A 24668-nucleotide genomic window follows, 5' to 3' on the forward strand; every position below is an offset into this window, starting at 1 on the left:
CCCGGATATATTTGTATATAGTTTTCATATCCCCTCTTAGATGCCTCTTTTCTAATGTAACTAATACTAATTTAGTTAGCCCCTCCCCTTGGCTCTTCTCTGCACTCTCTCTAGTTCCGTGTCTTTTTTAAGGAGAGGTGTCCAAAATTGTACTCCATGTATAACCAACGACTACCAGCAGGACTGTAGCTGACATTTTTGCTTACGTAGGCCACCAGGACCTTTAGAGATATATAACCTAAAAAAATATAACTTTGTATGTGGTCTAAAACCTACTATATATATACAAAAAAGGTTCCCCAGTGATGCACTCTACCTCACAGAATAATATAAATTAAAATATAATTTTTAATGCGTATTGTAAAATATATCTCATTGATATATTTTACAATACGCATTAAAAGTTATATTTTAATTTATATTATTTTGTGAGGTAGAGTGCATAACTAGGGAACCTTTTTGTATATATTTATGTATGTATGTCTATAACCTGTTCCCTGATAGCGCCCCTCCAGTACCAGTTATTATACACTGAGCAGGCATCCTCACCACTACAGTATCATGGTCTAAAACCTAACTTGTTTAGCTTTGTTAAATAAAAGTAAATAGGAAGAAGCTTGCTGTTGGCATGTTTTAACATTTATTTTTCACAGAAACAAAAATAATTGCTTTCTTGGTCAGGTACAGTAAAGTGCACAATAGAAAAAGAATAAAACCTGTTTTCATTTTAAGGATTGACCAGGTGTAGAAGTCTTAAATGGTCACAAAATGGGAAAGGACAATCATATTGGCATACAACCTAGTATTGTAATATTAAAAACCCTTGCCATTCAACAAGTTTGGAAGAACTATTGTAATATTTCTTGATAGACTTCACTTGATATTTTCAGAAGCAATAAATATGCAAATAAAAGCTTTTCTGGTTATGAGAATGTATGGAGATTAGAGATGGGCGAACTGGTTTTACCAAAATCCGATCCGCACAGTGAAATCCAAAAATGGATTAGTCACTTACAAAAAACACGACTGGAGAGAGACCAAATAACATAGGGAGAGCATGCCTGATGGATATGCTAAAGAGATAAGGCAGCTTGTGAGTAATGAGGTACTGGAGCCAGGCCCAACAGAATTTGAACCCACAACTTCTGCTGGTTTTGGGCAGCAGCTCTACTGTATGAGCTATGTACACCAGCTGCTGAGTAGCATCACTGTCACAGCACACTCTTGAGCTGTTCACACCTAAGGCTTGTTATATAGTAGGCGCTGGGTGGCGTACCCGGCATTGCGCATGCACGTTTCATTTATATGTTGTAAGCGGTGGCGTGCGCGGCTAGGGGGCGTGGCTATATACGTCACAGCGATGGCCGCGTTGTGATTGGCAAGGTAGTGTCACGTGGCGCAGCAGCGCGAAAAAATTAATTTTCATGTATTTGCTGTGATCTGCCGCACCACCGCTCACTGCCGTGCGCGCGCGCGGCTGAAGTATAGAACGACTGGCCTGAACACAGCCAATTCTAATTGACGCACGTGCACGGTACAACACGCGCGCACACTACTGTATATTACACACCTAAAGCCCCCTCTCCCTGGCTTCCTTTAAAAGAAGACCACTTGCACTTCCTGGTTGCCATTGCCAGTTCAATGTTCCTTGTACACAAAAAGCATATCTCCCTGGTATCTCAGGTGTGCTCCTAATAGCTGGATTATAGACAGGTGCGAGCAGTTGAGCTTAAAAGTATGCTGTGACAGTGATGCTACCCAGCAGCTGGTTTAGCGCACACTGCTAGAGCTGCTGCCCAAAATAGCAATGGTTGTGGGTTGTAGTCCTGTTGGGTCTGAAATCAGTACCCCCTTCTTCACAAGGTGCCTTATACTTGTCAACTCAATATAGTTCCTCTCTCAAAACAATCTGTCTTTTTGAGCCTGATCCGCAGAATTCCTTGACTTAAAGGAACTGGCCAATATGCTTTGGATTCTGGCAACAATTTTGCCCATCTCTAGTGGAGATCATTGTTTAATTGAATGTGTAATAATGGCCCTGACATCAACTACGGTAATTATCTGAGGTAGGGAATGTGCAGTTCAACATTATAACAAACACCAATTGCATTACTGGAGTTTTTCTATAATGGATAAACTACTTTTTAAACTACACGAAAACAATATAATTGTGCCCTTGTCAGAGATATTATCACACGTATATTTTGCCTCCTACAGTACATCCACTCTGTTAGTTTTAGCACATGGAACTGTGGGCAATGTAGTACAGTGGTCAGTGAGCAACTTAAGATTTACCGTGCCGGGTCTCTGCCGCTGGTCCTCCGGCACCGCCGTGTCATGTGATCACCCCACGAGTGATCACATGACACGGCCAAGCCCCAGATGTCGGAAATAGAAGTGGAGGGGGATTCACATCACTAGGGCGCTGTAAAGGTTCAATGTAGACTGCGCTCTTTTAAAAAAAAAATGGATTCACATAATGTTAGAAATATACTGTACTTTTACTGAAAGACTTACAAATTTAAATGGAACAAAATGTATGATGTACGTACAGGTGTTTTATTTTCTTCTTAATTCCCTTTGGTAGTTACTTATAACTGGTAATATTAAAGAGACTGAATAACATTTAATTTCATTACTAATACCTCTGCATTTTGCTTTTTCTGGAACTGCTGGAATCTGTCCTCTTTGCTGAAGTTTAAAGCACAATTATAAGACTGATTGGAGAATGGGACAGGTTTGTGATGTTTCAAGAAAATAAGAAGCCAGAATAATGAACAATGACTTGCAATGCACTTTCATGTTTTCTATGTTACAAGTAACTTCACAAATCATAGATGTCCCCATCCTGCTATCTGAGGAGACAATAAAGATATCTAAATAACTACATTTAAAATGTAATTATGTAGAGCTCTTCTAGTGCACAAATAAATACCTTATTTTACAGCTTGTGACTATTTAATGACCTGCATTGTATTGTTCTTTTGAAATTAGACATCAGATAGAAAATATTATTTACTGTTGGCAGAATACAGGAATGTTCTTAGAATTCTGTAGCATTTCCCACTGTTCATTTAGCACACATATTTGTTCATAATACATTGGTTTATGGTTACAACAATTTAATAGGCAAAAGTAAGAAACATTAAAAAATAAATACATGTCGAGTTCCTTATATTAAATATAAATGTTAAATAATAAATTTGAATCTCTATTACTTTTCAATGTATTTGCATTTTAAAATGTGATTAGCTCTTTTACAGTTTGACTAAATACAGTATACCGCCACTGTTTTATTTAAGTGTAATGCTAAAACATTTTCTTGTTTTCTTTGAATCTGCATTATTTTTTCCAATGTCATTTTTGTTTAATTGGAGCTTTAATGATAGTGTGACAGTCACAGCATTGTGAAAATGCAAACAGTGCCTTGAGAAAGATGCACATCATTTGACTGTACACCTTCTGTATATTGCAAAAATCATTCTTCACCATGGTACTAGTGAACTCCAAGCATTATCACAGGCAGGCAACTCACAAAATTGAAAGCTGACACATGGCTAAAGCTGCAAGATTATAATATGTCAATGTATCATATATTTAGGGAATGTTTTATCTATGCAATTTTTTTTTAACCTATATTTTATAGAATTTCATTCACATGAGGCACAAACAAAGGATCTTTGCTTTTGGTGATAGGGGATGACACATGAACAACATATATATGTTGTACCTTGAACAACATATATATGTATATATATTTTTTTTACTACAGTAATAATGTTTCTGAGGTGTACAGATGTGAGTCAGGTAGCACTAGACTTTGTTCCGCTGTTGACCCGGTCCCATAATCAGCATCTTTTGGGCATTGTTGATTCAATGACTAAAGCCCAATAAATCCATCCAATAGGCTGCAAAATGCAAAAAAAAAAAAAAAAAAAAAAATCTGTTCCTTTGGTGATACATCCTCAGTCAGCATAGATGATAAATCCAGAAAATGTGCTGTATTTGTTGTTGTTCCCTCCGTGAGCTTTTCCTCCATCTAGTTTTATATAAATCTCATCTCCAGGCTCCAGATGTAGAACCACACTGTTACTAGCATAGTCATAATTTTGGTCTGCATCCTGAGCAATCGCACTTGCACGGACCTGAAAGAGACAAACACACATTCATTATTCTCCTGCATTCGCCAAAGATTTCACTGCCAAGATATGGTTATAAAATGAGTGTTATGTCTTCCGTACACAAGATAAAAGCATCCGTACACCCCTTTGCAATATTCTATGAAGCCATCTTCCCCATGTTCTGGAACATTTACGCTCCATTCATTTGAAACCCTTCAGAGCAAAGGGAATATGGCTTCACAGTATATTGAATGAGGTTCATAGAAACATATATAAAACCTTATGCATCACACACAAATATATTTTCAGAGCTATGAGTAAAGATACAAAAAAAGGTGAAAGTGCGCAACTAATACACGGTGAAACACACACAGTGAATACAGTGTAATAAAACAATATTGTGGACCTTAAAAATAGGAGTGTCACTAGTTATGGGTCTGCAGCCTTTCTTTGGGGGTGGCTCAACACCCTTATAGCTAGAGAAAAAACAAAAGAACAAGGCGCACAACGCACATAGTGAAGTATAATTTAAAAAGTGAATTTTACTAAAGGGTAATAAGTTCTGCGTACATCAGAGTAAATACAAACAAGCAGTGGGTTAGTGGGTTTACCACACAAGAAGACGGCTAGAGACGGCACTCTTTACTCAATCTTGGGGAGCAGTGGGCCAGCAGTCATCTATCCCGACAGGTGGTTCCTCTACGCATGTAGCATCCGAACACTCCGTCTCAGGGTGGTAGGTTGGTCTGTCCGTAGTGCAAAGTCCCGGGGAACAAGTCCCACACTAGTGTGTAGCAGCCTCCGTTAGTGCCAACACGGCCGAACGCCACTCGCACGCCGCTTCTCCTCGTGGAGCGCCCGCTGATGACGTCACGGACCACTCCTCCACTGCAGGGAAGCGTCCGCTATAGTACACAGTGTGACAGCCCTTGCTGCTGTGTGTATTCTGTGCCGCCCCGTGTACTGTGTGTTATAGCGGACGCTTCCCTGCAGTGGAGGAGTGGTCCGTGACGTCATCAGCGGGCGCTCCACGAGGAGAAGCGGCGTGCGAGTGGCGTTCGGCCGTGTTGGCACTAACGGAGGCTGCTACACACTAGTGTGGGACTTGTTCCCCGGGACTTTGCACTACGGACAGACCAACCTACCACCCTGAGACGGAGTGTTCGGATGCTACATGCGTAGAGGAACCACCTGTCGGGATAGATGACCGCTGGCCCACTGCTCCCCGAGATTGAGTAAAGAGTGCCGTCTCCAGCCGTCTTCTTGTGTGGTAAACCCACTAACCCACTGCTTGTTTGTATTTACTCTGATGTACGCAGAACTTATTACCCTTTAGTAAAATTCACTTTTTAAATTATGACTAAAGAGTAAAGCACTTCTCTTGTTACTGTACATTTATTCTGAGAGGCATTTAAAAAAATGCATTAAGCTCTTCTGAACATATTTGTCCCTCCGGCCCCAGTATTGTATGAGGCGTATATAGAATTTCCGCCTTAGAGTAATGAGGGAGTAGTTACGAGACACATAGTACATGGGGATATACAATATCAAGTTACATAGTAGTTGAGGTTGAAAAAAGACATATGTCCATCAAGTTTAACCTTTGTTAAAATGTGTACGACAGATACTTATCCTATATTAGTATTTACAGTATATTGATCCAGAAGAAAGCAAACAGAAAAACTCAGTGATACATCATCCAATGATATCTCATAAGGGGAAAAATGACTTCCTTCCTAACTCAAATAATGGCAATCAGATTTCTCCCTGGATCAGCATCCTTCCGATGTTTACTTATAAGTTGTACATCTCTGCCTGACATTTTCCTCCATTGTTCTTGTATTTACGAATCCTTGCCAGGTCTAAGATTGCCTAAAACCTCTCTTCCTTCTATCTGGGTCAGATGTAAGGAATATGATTAATAGTTTTGCATGTTATGCAACAATAGGAGGAGGAAGAAGGACGAGCAGCCTCTCCCAGTGGGAGTAAAACACCAACACCAGGAGAATATATTACGTCGATGTTTGTGAATGCAATATTTTTATGGTGTCCTCTAACTATGCATCTGTGTAAATATATGAGATCTTCTTTCCTCTCCTTGTATATCCAAGTTTAGAAGCATTTAAAGTTTTTATCATTGATATTTATAAAATGTTAAACTATACCTATCTATATTACAGTAGCGAGAAAAAGTTTGTGAACCCCTTAGGATTTTCACATATTTCAAACCTAAAATGTTATTAGATCTTAATCTACGTTATAATAATAGATAAAGATAACCTGATCAAACAAATGACACAAAACATGATACTTTATCAACATTTATTTATCCACAAATGATTCAACATTCAATATCCTTGTGTGATGAAGTATGTAAACCGTTAGATTCAGTACCTGGTGGCACCACCTTGAGCAGCAATGGCTTAAACTACAGTAGGCATTTCTTGTAACTGCTGGTCAGTCTCTCACATCGGTTTTGAGGAATTTTGGTCCATTCCTCTTTACAGAACTGCTTCAACTGGGACATTCCTCCTCTGGAATCGTATGATACAATGCAGAACTAATGGTTGTGTCAATGATGGCACCAAAGCAACCCTAAACCATCACACTTCCACCACCATGCTTGACGGTTGGGGTGAGGCTCTTCTGTTCAAACGCAGTGTTTTGTTTTCGCCAAACATAACATTTCTCATTGAGGCCCAAAAAAATTCTACCTTTGACTCATCTGCCAAGAGAACATTGTTCCAGAAGTGTTGTGGATCATCTATGTGCTCTTTGGTGAACTTCAGACAGGCAGCAATGTTCTTTTTAGAGAGCAGTGGTTTCCTCCTGGCTATTGTTCAGTCTTTTTCTGATAATTGAGTCATGAACACTTATATTAGCCAAGGCGAGAGTGGCCTGCAGCTCCTTGCATATTACTCTGGGGGTTCTTTTTGACTTCCTGTATGATTTGCCAATTTGTTCTTGGAGAGATTTAGGTAGGACGACCGCTCCTGGGTAGAGTGACTGTGCTCTTGAATTTTCTCCATTTGTAGACTATCTGTCTGACAGTGGATTGTTTAGAAATGGTTTTGTACCCCTTTTCAGACTCATGAGCATCAGTAATTGCTTTTCTGAAGTTCTCAGAGATTTCTTTTGATCGTGGCAAGACATGTTTCCACACACCTGTATGGTGAAGACCAAACTCGCAAAGTTTCTGATCTTTATACAGGATGGGTCCTCCCAAAGTCACCTGAAGATCTACCTAATTATTTAAACACCAGATTCTAATTATCCCCTTTAATTCAGCTGATAAAACCAGGGTTTGACATACTCTTGCACATACCCTGACTCTTATTTACTCATTGTGTGCCTAGTTCATACTGTACATCATTTTGTTTCAAAAGACATGGAATTGGTTAATATAAACCCTATTGGATATTTAAGAAAAGTCTGGTTTTGATTCAAGAAGGTTATCATGGAAAAACTATGGAATTTCCATAACTATCATTGGGGTTCCTAAACATTTTCTCGTCACTGTATATGCACAGTATGTTGGAATCGGACATTTGATCGATGGTGTTTGGCCGCTGAGTGACCCTTCAGCACGGCCATTCCACCACCGGACACACACCCGCCTGCCGTTTTGACAATAAGGTAAGAACATTAAGGGTTTTTAGTGGTTAGGGTAGGGGGATAAGGATACGGATTTTAGGACAAGGGATTAGGCTTTTAGGGTAGGGAATTAGGGTAAGGGGTTTCAGGGTAAGAGCCTATGGTAAGGGGTTAAGGTTTTTAAGGTAGGGGGTAGCATTAATATTAGAGGGTTTATGGGTAAGGGGTAAGGTTAGGGGGTAACCTTGGCGGTAAAATAGCCTGTGGAGAGATGTCCAGGCGGCGAGGTGAGTGGCGGCTTAAACGCCGGCAGTGACTTGGTCGTGGCAAAATGACTGGGACCAAATGTCCCAGACAGCAATATGTTCGTTGCAATTTACTTCACATTACAAACAGTATCGTATCCTTAGAAGAGGTTTCAACATATTTTACCACAAGCAACAGCAAAACAATCTGAAGTTTATCGTTTCAAATTTTACTGTGAAAAAAGGTGTATATATTAAGGAATTGCATTTATTAATTTATTTTGGAATCATTCATCCAGTAGCATAACAGGTTTGATTATACTTTGAATCAGAAAATGAGAAGTCTAAAAACAATAAGCTGCGATTGTGCATATTTTTGACAAATGCAGCATACTGTAAAAAAATAAATAATGTAGCCTAATTTATATTCTAATATTTCCACTCCATATGCATAACAGCTGTGAATTTGAAAAGAAAAGGCTTTTATCAGTCAGTCTATTTTCTTGCTTTCTTAAAAAGTTCTAGTTTTGTCCATTCCACAGTCACATTTTTTTTTTTATCATTACCGCAGTCTGAAAAAGGTCGTAGATAATAGGCGAAAGCTTTTTCCTTCACATAGAAATATGCATTCGGCAAGACATCTGGTAATCAACTGCAGCAAAACCGACAAAAAGGATTGTGTGGTTTATATTGATGAGAGAAGTATTATATGTGACAAAGTGAACAGGTAAATTGTCACTGTCCTCCAAAGTTTATTTTGAAATGAGTTATGTTATATCTTTCCTGGTTCTTGTAACACTTTCTGCTCGATGTTTAATGTTTCCGTTATGTTGGACACCTGGAGGGTCTGGCATTGATTTGCTTGTGCTGTGGAAATAATGGGATTACCCATCAGCCCCCAGACGGATCAGAGGGCAATGACGGTAACAGCTGGAAAAACTGGGGATATTAGTTAATAAGGAATTAATAGGGGGTGGGGGGGGAGAACACAAAGATTAAAAGTGAGTGAATTTCCCTCTTATACTATAAATTGTAAACACACAAATTAAATATTCCATCATTTAATTTTTTTGTGTCGTTATGACAATGGTTGTTATGAACAATTTAATTCCTACAAGTACAGTAAATGGATATTTTTGATTTATAAAGTCACCGTGACTGTCAAAGATGATACCATATTTATGTGCGTAACATTGTCCCTGAGGGATTATGATAATCAACTAATCAACACATGCTGTATTTACATTTTGTGTGTATCTCTTATTTGAACACTTCTATTTCACAAGATCCTACAGGCACACATTTCCACAAACGCGGTGTTTATTATTCTTAATTGACATTAGCACTGCCTTTGCACCTTCAAATGTACCTCGTTGTCTTGTCAGGGGCTGTTAAAGTAAACTCAAATGAAACAAATGGGTATATGTATCAAGGCAAAAATTGTGCAATTTTGAGGCAAAAATCTACACTATGTATATGAAACAATAGGATTTGTTTCTTTAATTATCGTGGAGCAAATTGCCCCAGAGTTACATCACTTTTGCCTTTATGTATTGGGGTCTACATTTAATTGTATCTGTCATTTAGAGAAGCTTTACAAAGTCAGCCTTTGTATTTTAGTTTAAAGTAACCCACCCGTAGATTTCTGACTGTATACAAGTTTATTGTATATACGTTGTGTCTGGGTGCCTCATTGTTTCGTTTTGTATTGTACTGTAGCTGTAGGGGCAGTTTTGGTGCATTTCCGGTAAATGTATCTCATGCCACTTCTGTGGTGAAAACAAGAAATAACAAAATTGAATTGTGTGAAATATATGTCGATATTGCAATGTTTCATTTGTGCATAAATTAATTAAACTAAACAGTTTTACTCATAACAGGGTAATCTAGATCAAATAACATAGTGAGACGAAAATATCTAAATTCGATGACAAGCCTATATTTATGATGCTGGGACATGGCCTTTTCAGTGCTGACTTTTTAACTCTTCAGCATGCTATTGAATCTCCGCTACCTTTTTTGAAGACTATGAATAAAGCTTTAAAATAAACCAGCATCCACATACTCGCACCATAATCTTCCATTTCCATTGGAATGCACGTCAAGGCATCTTACTCTCATAGGGGAAAATCCTCAGAAGCGCCCTAATTTTTAAACTAACTGTTAATGTGAATTTAACGTATTAACATATATATATCCCCAATGGTGCTTAGCGAAACGATGCACTGGCGTTTTCCTTAAAAATAACGCATCCTTAAATGATAAAGGACGTCTGACTTACTCATATGGTAATGAGAAGTTTACTTAACAACAGAGATACTCCGCCCTCCGTTAATGTGAGCGCATGTTAATAACACTACAGTATTTAGCACCTTTCAAAAGCTGCCCTTACTCCCATCCAAACCCTGATTATCACTGCGTTATTTCTGGGAACAGCCTCAAAGCAATGTAATCCGTACAGGACATAACCCTCTCATTACACAAAGTTACGTCTCATGCCAAGATATCTATTATGGATCATAGCAATGTCTGAAACACATCATAAACTATATAATAGTAGTATAGTATTTTTTTGTGAATAAAGTGGTATGTTTGTGTGAACTAAAAAGGTACAGTATATGATCTAGTAATGACTGTATAAAGTATGGGTGTACAATAATGTATATCCATATATACCTCAACAATATTCATTAATATTTTTGCGGGTATGTATGGATATACAGTACATTTTTGTACTCCCATACATTATACAGTCATTATTACATTATATATCATATAATTAAGTGAAACCGTTAAGTGTAAAAATGATACATTTCTAATATTGTAACAAGCTTTGCATTAGCTCTTGGTAACACACATGAAAATGTGTGTTAATAGCGCTGCCTTAATAACATGCCTTGCAGTTTGGCCTATGTGCATGTGCAATGTATTGGAAAACGCAGGTAACGTAACGATGGTGGTTTTGCTAACTGACTTTATTTATGCATATGATTAGCTTTCAGGTTCCTTGTTAAAGGAAGGAAAAATAACATCCTTTTTTTTAAATCTAATTATGTAACGTCACGTTATTTGCCCTCATTTAGCTCACTTGTGAGTATCCACCCCATATACTTTCTCTTCCAACAAGACTCAAGTGTAGCCTATGGCCAGCACTATTTTGGTATCATAATCTTTTTGACAAAAACAGTGGCCCTTTACTTTCCGCAAGCAGAACAATAATAATATGTGTTCTTGTGTAACACGAGCAATGTGTGCAGAGATGCACATTTGCAGGCACAATGAATCATGGCTTAAAGAGTTTACAGTGTAATTGTTGGACCCTGAGCCCCTGGGAGTTAGATTCATTTGCCCAAGGTCATGAGGAGAGCTGAAACTGGGATTTCAAACAGGTTCATCCACTTCAGAAGCAGTGTCATTTTTATTAGCCAGGAGTTCTCAACTCCAGTACTCAAGACCCCCCAAAACAGGTCAGGTTTTCAGAATATCTCAGCTTCAGCACAGGTGGCCACCTGTGCTGAAGCAGGGATATCCTGAAAACCTGACCTATTGGGGGTCTTGAGGACTGGAGTTGAGAACCCCTGTAATAAGCTACCGCACAATGTCAAAATCCTTGCTAAAAGTCTCTGAGATTTCTGCCTGGCACTACTTTAGTGAGGTTTAGGGCCTTATTCTATATTGTCCTAAGAGCCCGTTTAAGTCAATGGAGATTTTGGGCTGTAAAGTGCCCACATGGCTGCTTCAGACTATATAGAATTACCCCCTCCCTGGGGCTGATGGATTTTTTAATGACATTGAATTTATGGTTCTGAAAGCTAAACGTACCCTACAGTCTGAATAATTTATTTAATTAATTAAATAAATACAACATTGCTAATAATAATGTGATATCTGCATTGTTATTATTATTTTAATCTACCATCAATATTGTTCTTCGTAGCTACACATTGACATTATTACCTTTACAGACCTCACAAGTCTCTTCTTCAGATGTGAGACGTCAAGAGCTGGAAAACCGTTGTTGGTTGATTATCAAACACCACAACCTGAGGCAAATCCCCACTACCTTAGAATCAATTTGGCTTTTAGAACTATACACTACATCATTTTGCAAGAAATAGACCTGAAATGACATTTCATCTGAACCTTTCATAAGACAGGACTTTGTATTTGGTGGGTGGGGAGAGGGGGGAATCAATATGTTTTAGGAATTTGTAACTGTATCTTTCCCTAGATAGGAAAATGCTGTGAAGGGTACAATATGAAGACATTTAAAGAGCACTTTAAATGGAAGATAGTTATAATGTACAGTATGACTCAGGAGGAAGAATACAACTTATTTTTTTATTTGTTCATGGGTTTTTTTTTTAACACCCCATTCATGCTTATTATTTTCAAAATAAAATGCTTGTGCATTTTGATCCTGCATTAATAACTTGAGAACGAGAAGTTTCAGTTGAATACAATATTTATCACATACAGTACATGGCTGATCAGTGGAATGTGTTCATAATTGGAGTGGGGGAGCAATACAGCCTCTATCTAGGTCAAAACTTTATGCCAGTGCTGGTAATACTGCAGCAATTTCATGCACTGAGAGAAAATAAGTGCTCGAATAGTGATATAGGTCGTCATTCATTCAAATCTGATCTGACTTCAACAGGAGTTCCTATGTGATAGTTCCATGGTCGGCATCGTCACACTTTCATGTAAAAAAAACCCCATAGCTTCATATTTACTACGTGAAAGTAATGGATTGTAAGGTTCTTAAAGGTTAGATCACTTAGTAATATATAATCCACAGTGCACCTAGAGTGTCTTTATAATAGTGCTATACACACTATGGGTCATACTGTACGTATTAAGTGGTGCTATTGCACACGATGCCGTGCAGCCTGTTCAAGTCTTATTTTTACTTTATGGTCATGTCTATATTTTTTAATTAAATACAATGTATGGCCCCTACACAATGAGGTCAAAAAGCTACCTACTGTAACTATGCTTCTTGTAATGAATTTCCATGTGGATTAAAGTATTACTAAAAACTAACCCTACTCTTAATGTGTTGTATACTATTATACGTAGTAAACTTGGTTTGAAACTTGAATCACTTGTATTATTGTCATTGTTTGGTTACTATTCAAATAGAGAGGTTTGTGTTTCTAAACAGTATAGTGTATTTCATAAGTCAAAACAAGCCATATAAGGTTAGTAACTCCAAAAGAAAGCTACAGTATTTTCTGTGGGAACGTATTGTTATTGTACGTTACATACTGTACACATTACTTAATGTAATTTCCCATCATAAGCGGTTTCAAATGCTTTATATTCCCTATGTATGTACTTTTAGTAGTTATAAAACTTTAAAACAGGTGTAAAAATATTTTACAAGTCTATGTTGCATCTGCTGCAACCATCAATTCTGGAAGTGGAGCTGATTAACATGCTGTGATATTATATTCCTTATTTTCTTCTGTCTCTTCTACACTCACTTAGTACTCTTTGAAGACATTCCTAAGTAAAATAATTATCATTATTGAGAAGCTACTTCAGAAGAAGAAGCAGCACACTTATAAACAGCTTCCAAACAATGAGGCCATTCCAAGTTATTGCCAAGTACAGGTGTAAATGAGTAATTATCTTGAATTCAGGAAACATTTGTCATGCAGTTATGTCTAACATTTGTACACAGAAGGTCGTCTCAGACAGCCTCCTAAATTAGATGCCATCTCCCCTTCTCATTCTCTCTCTCATCTTGCAAGAGGCCTCACAACTGTTGTAAGAGGCTATTGTAAGCGGCCCCCAAACTTCCTTCTAGAACTTCTCTACTTAAATCTGTCTTCCTGTTATATTTTAAACTAGGTAGTCTTTCTCCTCACTTTCAGTGCACTATACTCCTCTGTCACTCCTCCCTTGCTTCCTCCACCCCCAGTTGGACTTACTCCTACTCTTGACCAGCCATTATAAACCTCTGCACAAACACCTACTCCTAATGTTTCTTTAAGGGACTTATTCAATAATCTCTGGTGTAATCACACAGTGATCGGCTGAAAACTCAAATGGACTTTAATGAACATTTTTGGCCAACCAAAGTAAGATCAACCGCATCAGAACTTATTGAATAAACCCTTCTGACTCCCAACTCTTAGAATCACTTTGGGACAGGGATTCATTCTCCTAATGTGTACTTATTTGTTTCTTGCACTTATTGTTTTATAACTCCCTGAAGTCTAATGACTGTCCTACGAACTATGTACAGTACATAGTTGATGCTATACGTAAATAGGCCGCAGGATTGTTTTATTGTGAAGTACAAAAACGAATGTATTCTACTTATGTGGATGTGACTCGCTTTACTTGCTGTGTTCTCCATGGTGCATGTGATTATCTGTTCTCTCATTTTACTCATTTTGTATTTTAAATAAAGATGGTGCATTATATTTTGATATGAGATAGGCTTTGAATTGCCTATATTTTAACTGTCTGTCAACCTTTCTTGGCATTCATTCTTAAATACACAACTCTATTTAAATGTACCTTTTAAAAAAAACAAAAGGTGTTGCCTTTCCCATATATAAATGCAATAGGCTGGGAATACTACTGTATGTAGCATAATTTGTGCAGCAATGTATCTAGACCACAAAAGAGCCGAGCTGTTTGTGTCATACTGTATGCGGAAAGGGTTACATTTGTAGCTATAGGAATTTGCTTTTAATTTAACATTCCATAGAAAATCAAAGTGCAAAAATCGCCGATTAAGGGCCTCATGCAGAGAGCAGCGCTATTTCAAATCTCGCCATTTTTTGGGGAAATTCGCGCAGAAAACTGCCGAAAATGGCGAGTTACGGAAAACGCGCCATTTTTTTTTTTCTTTTTCAAAATCTCGCCGCGCGGCTGGCGAGAACCTACATCTCACCAGTTTTAAAAATATCCTAATTCAGAGAGCCGCGAACGGCATCTAGCGGCTGTTCGCGCCAAGAAAATGGCGCGATTTGCTACTATTTGCCTCGCCAAGAAAAGTTGGCAAGTAGATGGAGCTCGCCGCCTATAGGAAAGGGAAAAAAAATGCGCGATTTTTTTTTAACACATTTCTGCAGCGCGCATCTCCAATTCTAACTCGCCACATGCATTAATGCCAAACATTGCAGAATTCGCACATTTCTGCATATGGAGAATAAAACTCTCCAAAAAAGCTACTTTTTCTTAAACTCGCCAATTTTTAAATTCGCTGCTCTCTGCATGAGGCCCTAAGTCTTATATATGAGTTTATGCCCTGTTGTATCTAACTATAATCTCTAGGAGAAAATAAAACAACTCAACTCTTAAAACAGAACCAAAATGTCTTCCTGCCAGGTAATGTAACAGAAGAGCTCCGGGTTAAAATATAGTAACAGGATTGTAATAACTCCTTGGCAGAAATAAGAGTAATGTGTTGATAGAGAACTTTAACATAACCTACTGATTATTGTGCATACATGATTCAAGAAATATAACCAGCTTCATCCTAAATGCACATACTAAATCTGTAATTCCCCTGCTGCATTTGTACAATGTGGATTAGCTAACCTTTTGAGGTACCTAGTTATTTTCTTGTTTTTTACATATAATTCCTGCTTGAACCTTGTATAAAAGGTCATTGCTATATGCATGAATAAATTGGCCTGCTAAAGTATATTAAGGCACGTTTGAAATATTGACTATTCATTGTCTTCATACATAAGCATGATACTAGTTAATGGTAGCAACATGTTCAATAACATGGGAATTTCAGTTTCAAATATTGTTAGCACCTTTTTGTCTGTAATACAATTGTCATTTGGAGATTGAAATCCTGATAGTGCTATTCAGCTTGAGTTCAAAGATGTGTAACCACAAAATCACATAAATATTTATACAATCTTGTTGCCAAGTGCACCAAGGGGTTCTTGTTTCTCTGCTTAAATCTTGTCTTTTCTAACAAGATAACAAAAGAAAACATCTCGCATATATTATAGCAGGAAAACGTGAAAAATCCTACTTTTTAAAAATAAATAAATAAATCAGTTCTGTAGTATTAGATAATATTGTCTACATTTTTTTTTAACTCTTAATGCCATTTTAATGATTTGTTTTAATGTACTGATCATCCTTTGGCTGCTACAGCAACCATTTAGAAAGTTATATCCACTTCCTCTTTTGAAACAGCCTTCAACACACACCTTTTTGAGCTCTGCCCTTTGGCAACAAAGTATCACAAACAGATCTGTTGCTGTGTTCCAAACATCAGACTGTCTATTACTCTGGAAGCTGTAACATTAATCTGTTACACTTCGTAATATAATGTTACATACCAGCTGCGGCATTTCACAGGCTGCAGCACAAAGCTAAAAGGCGGCCATTTCGTTAGGCACACAATCAGGATTTTTACAGATTTATAACAGGAGCATAAAAAGATTGCCGGTTTTGGTAAGAATATAGAATTATACTTTGTCACATGCAGTACATATATACATTTTTTAAATGATTTTTTTTTAAAGGGGCAATGTAGTATTATTGCTTTAATGGTGAAATGTCTAAAATGGATGAAATTAAATTTGTGAAATTGTTTATAATTTTTTACATGAATGTACTGCACTTTAACATAGCTGAATCTTTGAATCATTCTCAGCTGATATCAATATTAACTAACCCTTTTAGGTACTATTTTTATATTTGCTTTCAAATGATCTATTGTGTTTTTTGCAGAACTTCATTTGCTCAACACTGTCTGCGATTGTAAAGGATGCAGGCCCATCACAACAGAGAAACACATTCTACATTGTTATTTACTACCATACTGCAATTTAACAACATAACATGATACAAGTGATTCATTTGTGCAGTTTTGGTCATGTAAGAAAATATTATGCTTTATTTAATATAACATATTTTATATATTTATATATATTATATATATACAAACAAAAAGGTTCTCAGAAGATTTATCATTTTCAGTATTAACAGATCTTTCATTCCTTGCAAAATGTATTGAATAGTAATGCAATTTAGGCTTCTTTCTCTTTACTAATCAGCTGACAACCCCCACTAGGAAGAGGTGGCCTAATGCCATTACAAGTGCATGACAAATCAAATTGTGCAGCAAGGTGAGCATGAGAAATGGGATAGGCCAGAACTAAAAAACATGATAAGGAAATGTGCTTTATAACAGATTTCCATTTTGTTTAATCTTTAGCTTTTCTTCCTGTATCCATCACCTCTGTTTTATATTTTTAACTAAAATCAATTAATGAAGTGTTCGTATATAAATTGCACTTTTAAAATGATATCCGCTACTATACTCTACTGAGTTTCTGTGGTTTGCTCTGGGTAGTTGGGCTATCATTTAGGGACATTGTTCAATATTGTAAAGCACCCACAGGATTTGGGCTCCTGAAGGCCAATCTAATACTCATAATTGTGCAATAATAATGTGGGTGCAATAGCTGAGAATGATGCATGACTGGACAAAACTAATTATTTTTGGTAAAGTGTGCCAATGAGGGAGCTTACTATCAAAATATTGTTGTAATGCTGAAAACGCAGCACCAAATGTATCACACAAAATCTCCCATTGTGGTGCGGTTTTGTGCATGAGTGTTGTAACAGTTCTGCAGAAGGAAGACCATGTTGGTTATATATCAACACAAAAGTGGTCCATTTGTGCGGAAAAAAAACTTGCACCGTATGTATCATAGAAAAAAAATCCTATTGATTTCAATTAGATTTTTTTTATACATATCTTGCAATTAATTTTGCTCCACAATTTCTCCAGTTTTGACTTAATCCATAACCCCAATGTTGTTAATGAACCTGTTTCTCATTGTACCAGCTCTCAATTTCCTCCCACCAACAATAATACAATCTACTTTGTGAGAGTGACTATGTGAGCCTTTAAGACCCAAGACATACTGTACATGTTCGTGAAGTCACCAGAGAGGTGGTTTTTCTCTTGTTATCCCGGGTAATATGTCTGTATTTGCTCCGCTGAGTTTCCTAATTTGGGGCACTTGACATTTCACAATTGAAACATGCTCAACGTGCTATTGACTGAGTTCAATTTGCATTAAATATGATTGGAATGTACTGTATTGCTAATAAAATTCAGAAAACACATAAATACAATGTCCATGATTAAAGTGCAGCAGACTTATCACAATACTAATATTTGTACAATGTTGAATATGAACTGAGAAACAAGATGCATAACATTGCTGCCCAATATCCCAGCTCAAAAACCAAGAATAAGCCTATAAGTAGAATATATATATATATATATATATATATATATATATATATATATATATATATATATATATATATATATATATATATACAGTATATAGTGTGTTTCCAATATTTGATCGTATGAATGCTTAGAAAAATAAATGGGTAATCATGAAATAACAATTCCTGCGAGATCATATATAACCAACTTGTTTAATAATTGAACATCAAAGAATATGCTACACCTTATGATAGTATTTCATAGAAGTAATATATTCCATCTCTACTACTGTATAAGTCAAATAAAAATGAACATGTGAAGTACTTTGGGCTTAACTATAATTTAAAAGTTCATGATGCATTTATTTATTATATCTATTTTTTTGCAGTAACTGTGTTTTTAATTATGACAGTGGTACGTTTTTAAAAATAAACACTGCAGTTATTTCAATATGATGTAATGCTTAGTCATGACTGTTTTACATGACTATAATTGTTAGTTAACATGATTTTTCGGTGTTGATTCACGTTGCAATATCTATCAACTAGAGAATATAATGTGTGTGTAAACAGAAGAATGTGATAACGGTGCTTGCACAAACATATTGGTTACTCTAATGTTTAGGATTCAATGTGTGGCCCATTCAGTTTGAAATAAGATGTACTGGAACATTTATATCAATACAACAATTTTCTAAAGAGAAATTAGCTGAGAAGCAATGAACACATATGTTCATTTTTAAATAGCACATATTGCACAGTCTATTACTTTTCATTTCTTTCACTTTAAGGGGCTAACACTTTGAGAAGTTATTTTCAAAACCTTCAATAATCCAGATAAAACAGCTATACCAACTCTGATTTCATATTAATGCATAAACAAGTCTAACAAGATAATATAATGCCATTTGCATTATTCATACTTGGTTTTGGTTCAGAACTAGTGTCCTATACTGTATGTCATATACCGTAAGCCTTATCTCAACAGATGGTCAATTCAAGTATTTGTTTGAGAGAAAGCAACCAGATCTGCTACCAGATGACCAAACACATGCAAACCTAACCAAGATCTCACTATGTAACTTGGTGCATTATACAAAGTGTGGAAATGAATGAATGCACAATGAATGACTTGTGTTATAGGCCTTCACTCAGTACTGTATGTGATGAAAGGAGAATCCAGCAAACATCAGGGGGAAAAAACTTATTTAATGAGACTTTGCATTAATGATTTCAGTGCTGTCTGCAGTAAATTGCAATAAAAGAAGCAATGCAGGTCCATCTCCAGAGCATGTGTGTGGGACTCTTGATTAGATCACTGACATGCTCTTTATTTGGACTTGTTATGGGTCCCGCAATTGCAGTTTGACTCTTTATAAACCACATCAATTTGTCTGAATATTATACCTCTCAAATAGACAAATTGCTGTTCTCCCTTCGAAAGGAGCAGAGAAGAGCTTATAAATGGGTGGTAGGAATCCGAAATAACAGAAATCAATCTCCTGACATAAAAGTATTTACTGGAAACAGGTTACCTCCAAGGCTGCAATCTGTTATTCTTAAATATACAACCATACAATTGATTGGGTTACAAAATGAATACATGTGTGTGAACATATAAGTAAGATACATAATGGAAATGTTGTGAGTTGAACATTCATACCTGTACACATTTGTATGAAATGGTTTAAATAGGATCTATGTTTTGCCAAATCAAAAGGCCATGCCAGCCTTTCCCAAGATCTTAAAATTGCAGCCATCCTCCCAATTTTCTTCAGATTATCATTAAAAAAATACAACGGTTTGATTGGGATCAAATTAATTGTCTTTCTATTTTTAGATGAGCAATATAATGTGACATACAGTACTGTACAACCCAATGCTGAGATAATGAACAAATAATTCACCACTATCAAGATGTGTACTGTTTTCATGGGTACTCTAACATTAGCCTTATTTGGTCAGCCATATAACAATACTGGGAAGTTAAAAAAAATAAAAACTTTATTACAAATACATCCTTATCTTAGAAATCTACAGTCTGCAATATCTTAATTTGTTTATATACGTTCTAAAAAGCCCCCCACTCCCAGCAATGAATGGTTTAGGGTTTAGAGGCATGAGAGTTTACTTTTGCTGTATACAATTATATGATTTAGTGATGTATTATGTGAAAGTGGTTAGGGACTAAATGTAACCTATTAAGCAGATTCACTCATTATAAGGTACAGTGGTGCCCGTTTATACCGTAGCTCGATTAACTCACATGCAGAATGTCTCCACTTCACTGCATCCAGGTGTGAATGTAACAGAATAATCTCTCTTCTGCATTAGCGTCTGAATATGTTAGCGTTACCCACAATATTGAAAGAAATCAAAGGGAGGTGTTTCAAAGCTGTTCCAACCAAAATACCCTTGCTTTGCCTTCTTAAGACTTACCTCTCAAATCCTCCATTTAGTTGTACAGCACTCGATGTGTACTTGATGAATCTCTGCAGATGCTCTCACAGTTCATTCACTAAAACATCCCCCACCCCCAGGAAATAAGTGTAACTCCCCCCAAAGGAAAAAAAAATACCCGGTGTCCTATAAGGTTATACAGTAATGGTGCTAAATAGCTTTAGAAATACTATGCAGAAAATAAATGTTACACCACAGGTGCCAAAAAATTGTCATGACACATCTTGTGCAAATCTTGTGATACTTATGAGAAAAGGGTATGATCGCTCTCCACATTATCTGACCCAATGGCGATTACACAGTTAAAATTAAGAATCAGCTTGCACCTGTTTGAAGGTGGATGGATGAGCCCTCGCAAATGGGCTTGAGCAAAAGTTTGGAGCAATGTGAAAATGACAGTGGAATTCTCCTTGTCCATCACTGAGCTCATGTGGCCCATTAATTGCCAATCACTTCTTGTCATTGATTGGGTGCCAGGGATGATCACGCACGCTTGCATATGGAATACATGAGGGTTATGAAAACTTGTATTTTAAAACATTAGCTAATCCACGGAAACCTTTTGATTTCTAGTATTTCTGATCATCTGCTTTCCCCCGTTATCTAACATTGCATTTGATGTCATCTAATTGTATTGTGTCATGTAGAGACATCCTCTGTCGCCAGCCACAAGGTAAACAAATAAACCCTACACTAGCCTCAAAGTATATGGAGTTTGCACACTTATTCCCTATGTATATTCCAGTGAGTTCCCCTGTGCTTGGCACCAGGACCTCAGCACCACAGGCTCCCTGTCTTACCTGGTTGTTCTTGCACAGATCTGCCCACATGCTGGTCCCATCCCCTCCCCTCATCAGGACGTGGTAGGTGAAGAAGTAGATGCCCGGAATGGAGCAGGTGAACTTGCCGGTGGTCGGGTCATAGTGGTTGCCCAGATTGGTGACCACATCGTCAAACTTGAGCAGCTCGTAGCCCTCGTGCTGGCGCTTGAGCCCAGCGTAGAAGGCGATCTTGGGCACCGTGCTGTAAGTGGCCGCGCTTATTGCCCCAGCAGCGTTGAGCCCAGGGGCCCCTGCTGAACCTGACAGCCCAGGTCTGCCCGGCTCCCCTTTGTCACCCGGGGGTCCAACAGGTCCGGGGGGTCCCGGCTCTCCGGGGGGTCCCCGAGGTCCAGCCTTCCCAGGCCTCCCGGACTCCCCCTTGGGCCCCTGGATGAAGGTGGGCAGGGACTGCAGGAGGCTGTGGTCCCGCACCGTCTCTGCAGTGGCTGTGCTGGGGGCTTTAGTCCCATAGGGGTCGCAGACCATGCGGCAGGTACCCAGCATCTCATAGTGCGCGGAGGTCCCAGCTGAGTTAACCAGCACCGGGATGAGGATGACCAGCAGGAGCACCATGACCACCCCCAGCGCACCGGCGGCCACCAGCCTTTTCCTGGCCACCAGCCGGCTCAGAGCTGGCCGATCCTCCTGTCTACTTTTCGACGAAATTTTGAAGCCTTGCTGAGCACCACCACTAAAGGAAAAATAAAAGGCAAACCCCTCCCGGGGAGCAGCGGGACCAGTGCTAGCTGTGGTGGACGGTGTCCAGAAGCCAACAGATCTCCAGCACACCACACCTGGGTATACACAGACTCTAGGAGACCCCCTCAGGTCTGGCACATGGCACTAGGACAGTCTGCTGTCTAACTTTGCTGTCTCTCCTCTCAGGTTGTCTCTTCTGTTCATAGAAGGTCTCTCTCTCTCTCTCTCTAAAAAGCTTTTCACATGACAGCTCTCTCTCTCGCTCTCTCACTCCTGGGGTTGTCCTCTCCTTATCACTGGTGATGCATTGAGCTGAGCACTCACAGTCTCTTTAGTCTTCAAGGCTTTCCATACAATGGACAGAAAAAAAGCATCAAAGGGAATCCTGACACGTCTTTCACCTCCGAGCTACCCCAAAGCTGCCTTAAACCCACGTGTAGCAGATCAGATCTCACCGCCTCCCAACACTAAGCATCTTTTATGCTGCTCATCCTGATCGACTTTTTCTTCTTTTTTTTTTTTTTTTTTTTTTAGAAGCGCTGCCAGATCAAATCAACTTTCCATCTTAAGTTGCCCCCTTTTTTTGTCTTCTTCTTGTTTGGGGTTATTCTTTTGTAGATGTTTATTGCATGTCGGTAGGTCTCTGCTGAGAGGGGTCCTGCAGACTGGAAGGTTATGCACGCAGAGAAGAGAGGAGATCCCTCAGCACTTCTCCCACACCAGCTTCATTCTGATCAATGCCTGCCACTGGCAGCAAGTCACTGGGGCTTCCTCCACTGCACCGTTTCAAACAAAACTGGGAGAAGGAGACACGGGGATGCAAATAGAACACCTGTAGATCAGGGGAGACGAGATGAAAGCCAAGCTGCCCCTATGTTTGAATGCACAGAGATCTCATCCTAGGGACTCCCTCCTGTCAGTCCCAGCTCTTTTCATATAGAGAAGCTGCTGGCATTATAATACTCCAGGAGTATGTTCTGACATTTTCATTACAGAGTTTTTCTAAGAGAAGGGAGCAGTGGAATTCTTAGTCTGCTGTAGGCTCAGCATTTCAATGAAGTCTGGATTTGACAATGTTTGGTTTTTTTTTTTAATACTTTTACATTTCACTGAATGCGTTAAAATGCACTTTATTTTTCGTTTTAAGAAAACCTTTTTATTCACTTTTCAATAAACAGTTTAGCCTCTGCACAGTGAGTTTTAGCATATATTTTTGTATGATGAAGCACTCTACTGTACATAAACCTACATGCAATTTTAAGATTGTAGGGGCTATGACGCCCTAGCAAAACATACTGTATGTACTGTAATGCTGCTGCTTTTACATTTAATCCATATCTGTTCTAATCACGAAAAACAAGTCAAAACAGATTTTTGTTAGTTTTAATGGAAAATTAACTTGCTGTTTCAGATGCTTTCTATGCATTTTAGTAGTCTAAAAAAATGATTTTAGGTTTTCGTACACCTATTTTAGTCACCAGAATGGGATGCAACGCATTTTAAGGCTAACTAATTTCAACAGCATTGTTAAAGCATAATGATTCATAATAATTGTGGGCATATAATTTTGCTCACTAATTAAAATATGTCAGTTTGTTTTAGTGTCTTATATTGCCATGCATTGTGAATTTGATTACATTATCACGGCTACGAAACTACAACAAAAAGTATTGACTAATATGTAGGATTTCAACTTTTTGAACTATTTCAGCACCTTTGTTCCAAACAGCAAGGTTACTACGTATTATGGTATTACTGGGGAGGATTCGCACTGTTTTCTCTTCACCCAGGGCTGCTTTTATTAAAGGGAGGAGATATGAATAGCAGCAGTGGGTGGGGTCATGGGATACCCATGTCTAAGTTTCTCTAATTCATTTATGGCCCACTCTGTGTTATTACCATTATTACAAATAATATACAGATTAATAAGGCAATGCCTTTCTTTTACCTACAGCTCCAGAAGGGCTAATTCTAGTGTTCAACATACTGTAGCAGCATATATTGACGTTTAATTAACCTGTTGACAATCAGATGCAGCTAAAATAGAAGAAAATGCTATTTTTTCTTTGCACTGATAATGTATATAGGACGCCCCCAAAGTCGTAAAGCAGCACTTCCTACAGGGTATTCTTGTACACCCCTCACTTAACCCTTTGCAAAAATATTTGCTCATGAAAATAGAATTGTATTTGTAAGAGAAATAGCAAGGGTATATATGCATTAAAGAATTTTTTTGAAAACTAACCGAAACAGTACATTGCATCAATAAATCAATTTATCCCCTAAAATCATTAGCGGAATATGTTGGTATGACATTATTCATTATATGCATTGAGACTTGTTTGTGTCTACTTGCATTTGTCTGTTATGACAGAAACACTTGATGCACAATTTTGGTGCATTAATTGCACTCAAAAGGGGAACATATTTGAAATGTATTCTGACAATTGTATATATGTGTGCCACAGACAACATTCAAATTCCACTTC

At 37.9% G+C, this 24668-nt stretch overlaps 1 protein-coding gene across 1 annotated transcript; it reads right to left on the reverse strand.

Annotated features, from left to right (window-relative positions):
• Window positions 1-617: 617 nt before the first annotated feature.
• On the reverse strand, window positions 618-22937 carry C1QL3 (complement C1q like 3). The gene is made up of 2 exons (XM_075587492.1): window positions 21460-22937; window positions 618-4145 (listed from the first exon to the last, which is right to left on the reverse strand). Exons 1-2 carry the CDS (start codon window positions 22051-22053, stop codon window positions 3966-3968), a joined length of 774 nt encoding a protein of 257 aa, XP_075443607.1. The 5' UTR covers window positions 22054-22937; the 3' UTR covers window positions 618-3965.
• Between the last annotated feature and the right edge of the window lie 1731 nt (window positions 22938-24668).

The sequence above is a fragment of the Ascaphus truei genome, chromosome 2 (assembly GCF_040206685.1).
Source record: "Ascaphus truei isolate aAscTru1 chromosome 2, aAscTru1.hap1, whole genome shotgun sequence".
Classification (NCBI taxonomy): domain Eukaryota; kingdom Metazoa; phylum Chordata; class Amphibia; order Anura; family Ascaphidae; genus Ascaphus; species Ascaphus truei.

What these genes read in the sequence shown, in the direction of transcription:
- C1QL3 (XM_075587492.1), bottom strand. Translation starts at nt 22,053, where the DNA reads ATGGTGCTCCTGCTGGTCATCCTCATCCCGGTGCTGGTTAACTCAGCT. An exon ending in ATCTGTGCAAGAACAACCAG is followed by an intron (nt 4,146 to 21,459) that starts GTAAGACAGGGA and finishes TGTCTCTTTCAG; the next exon opens with GTCCGTGCAAGTGCGATTGC.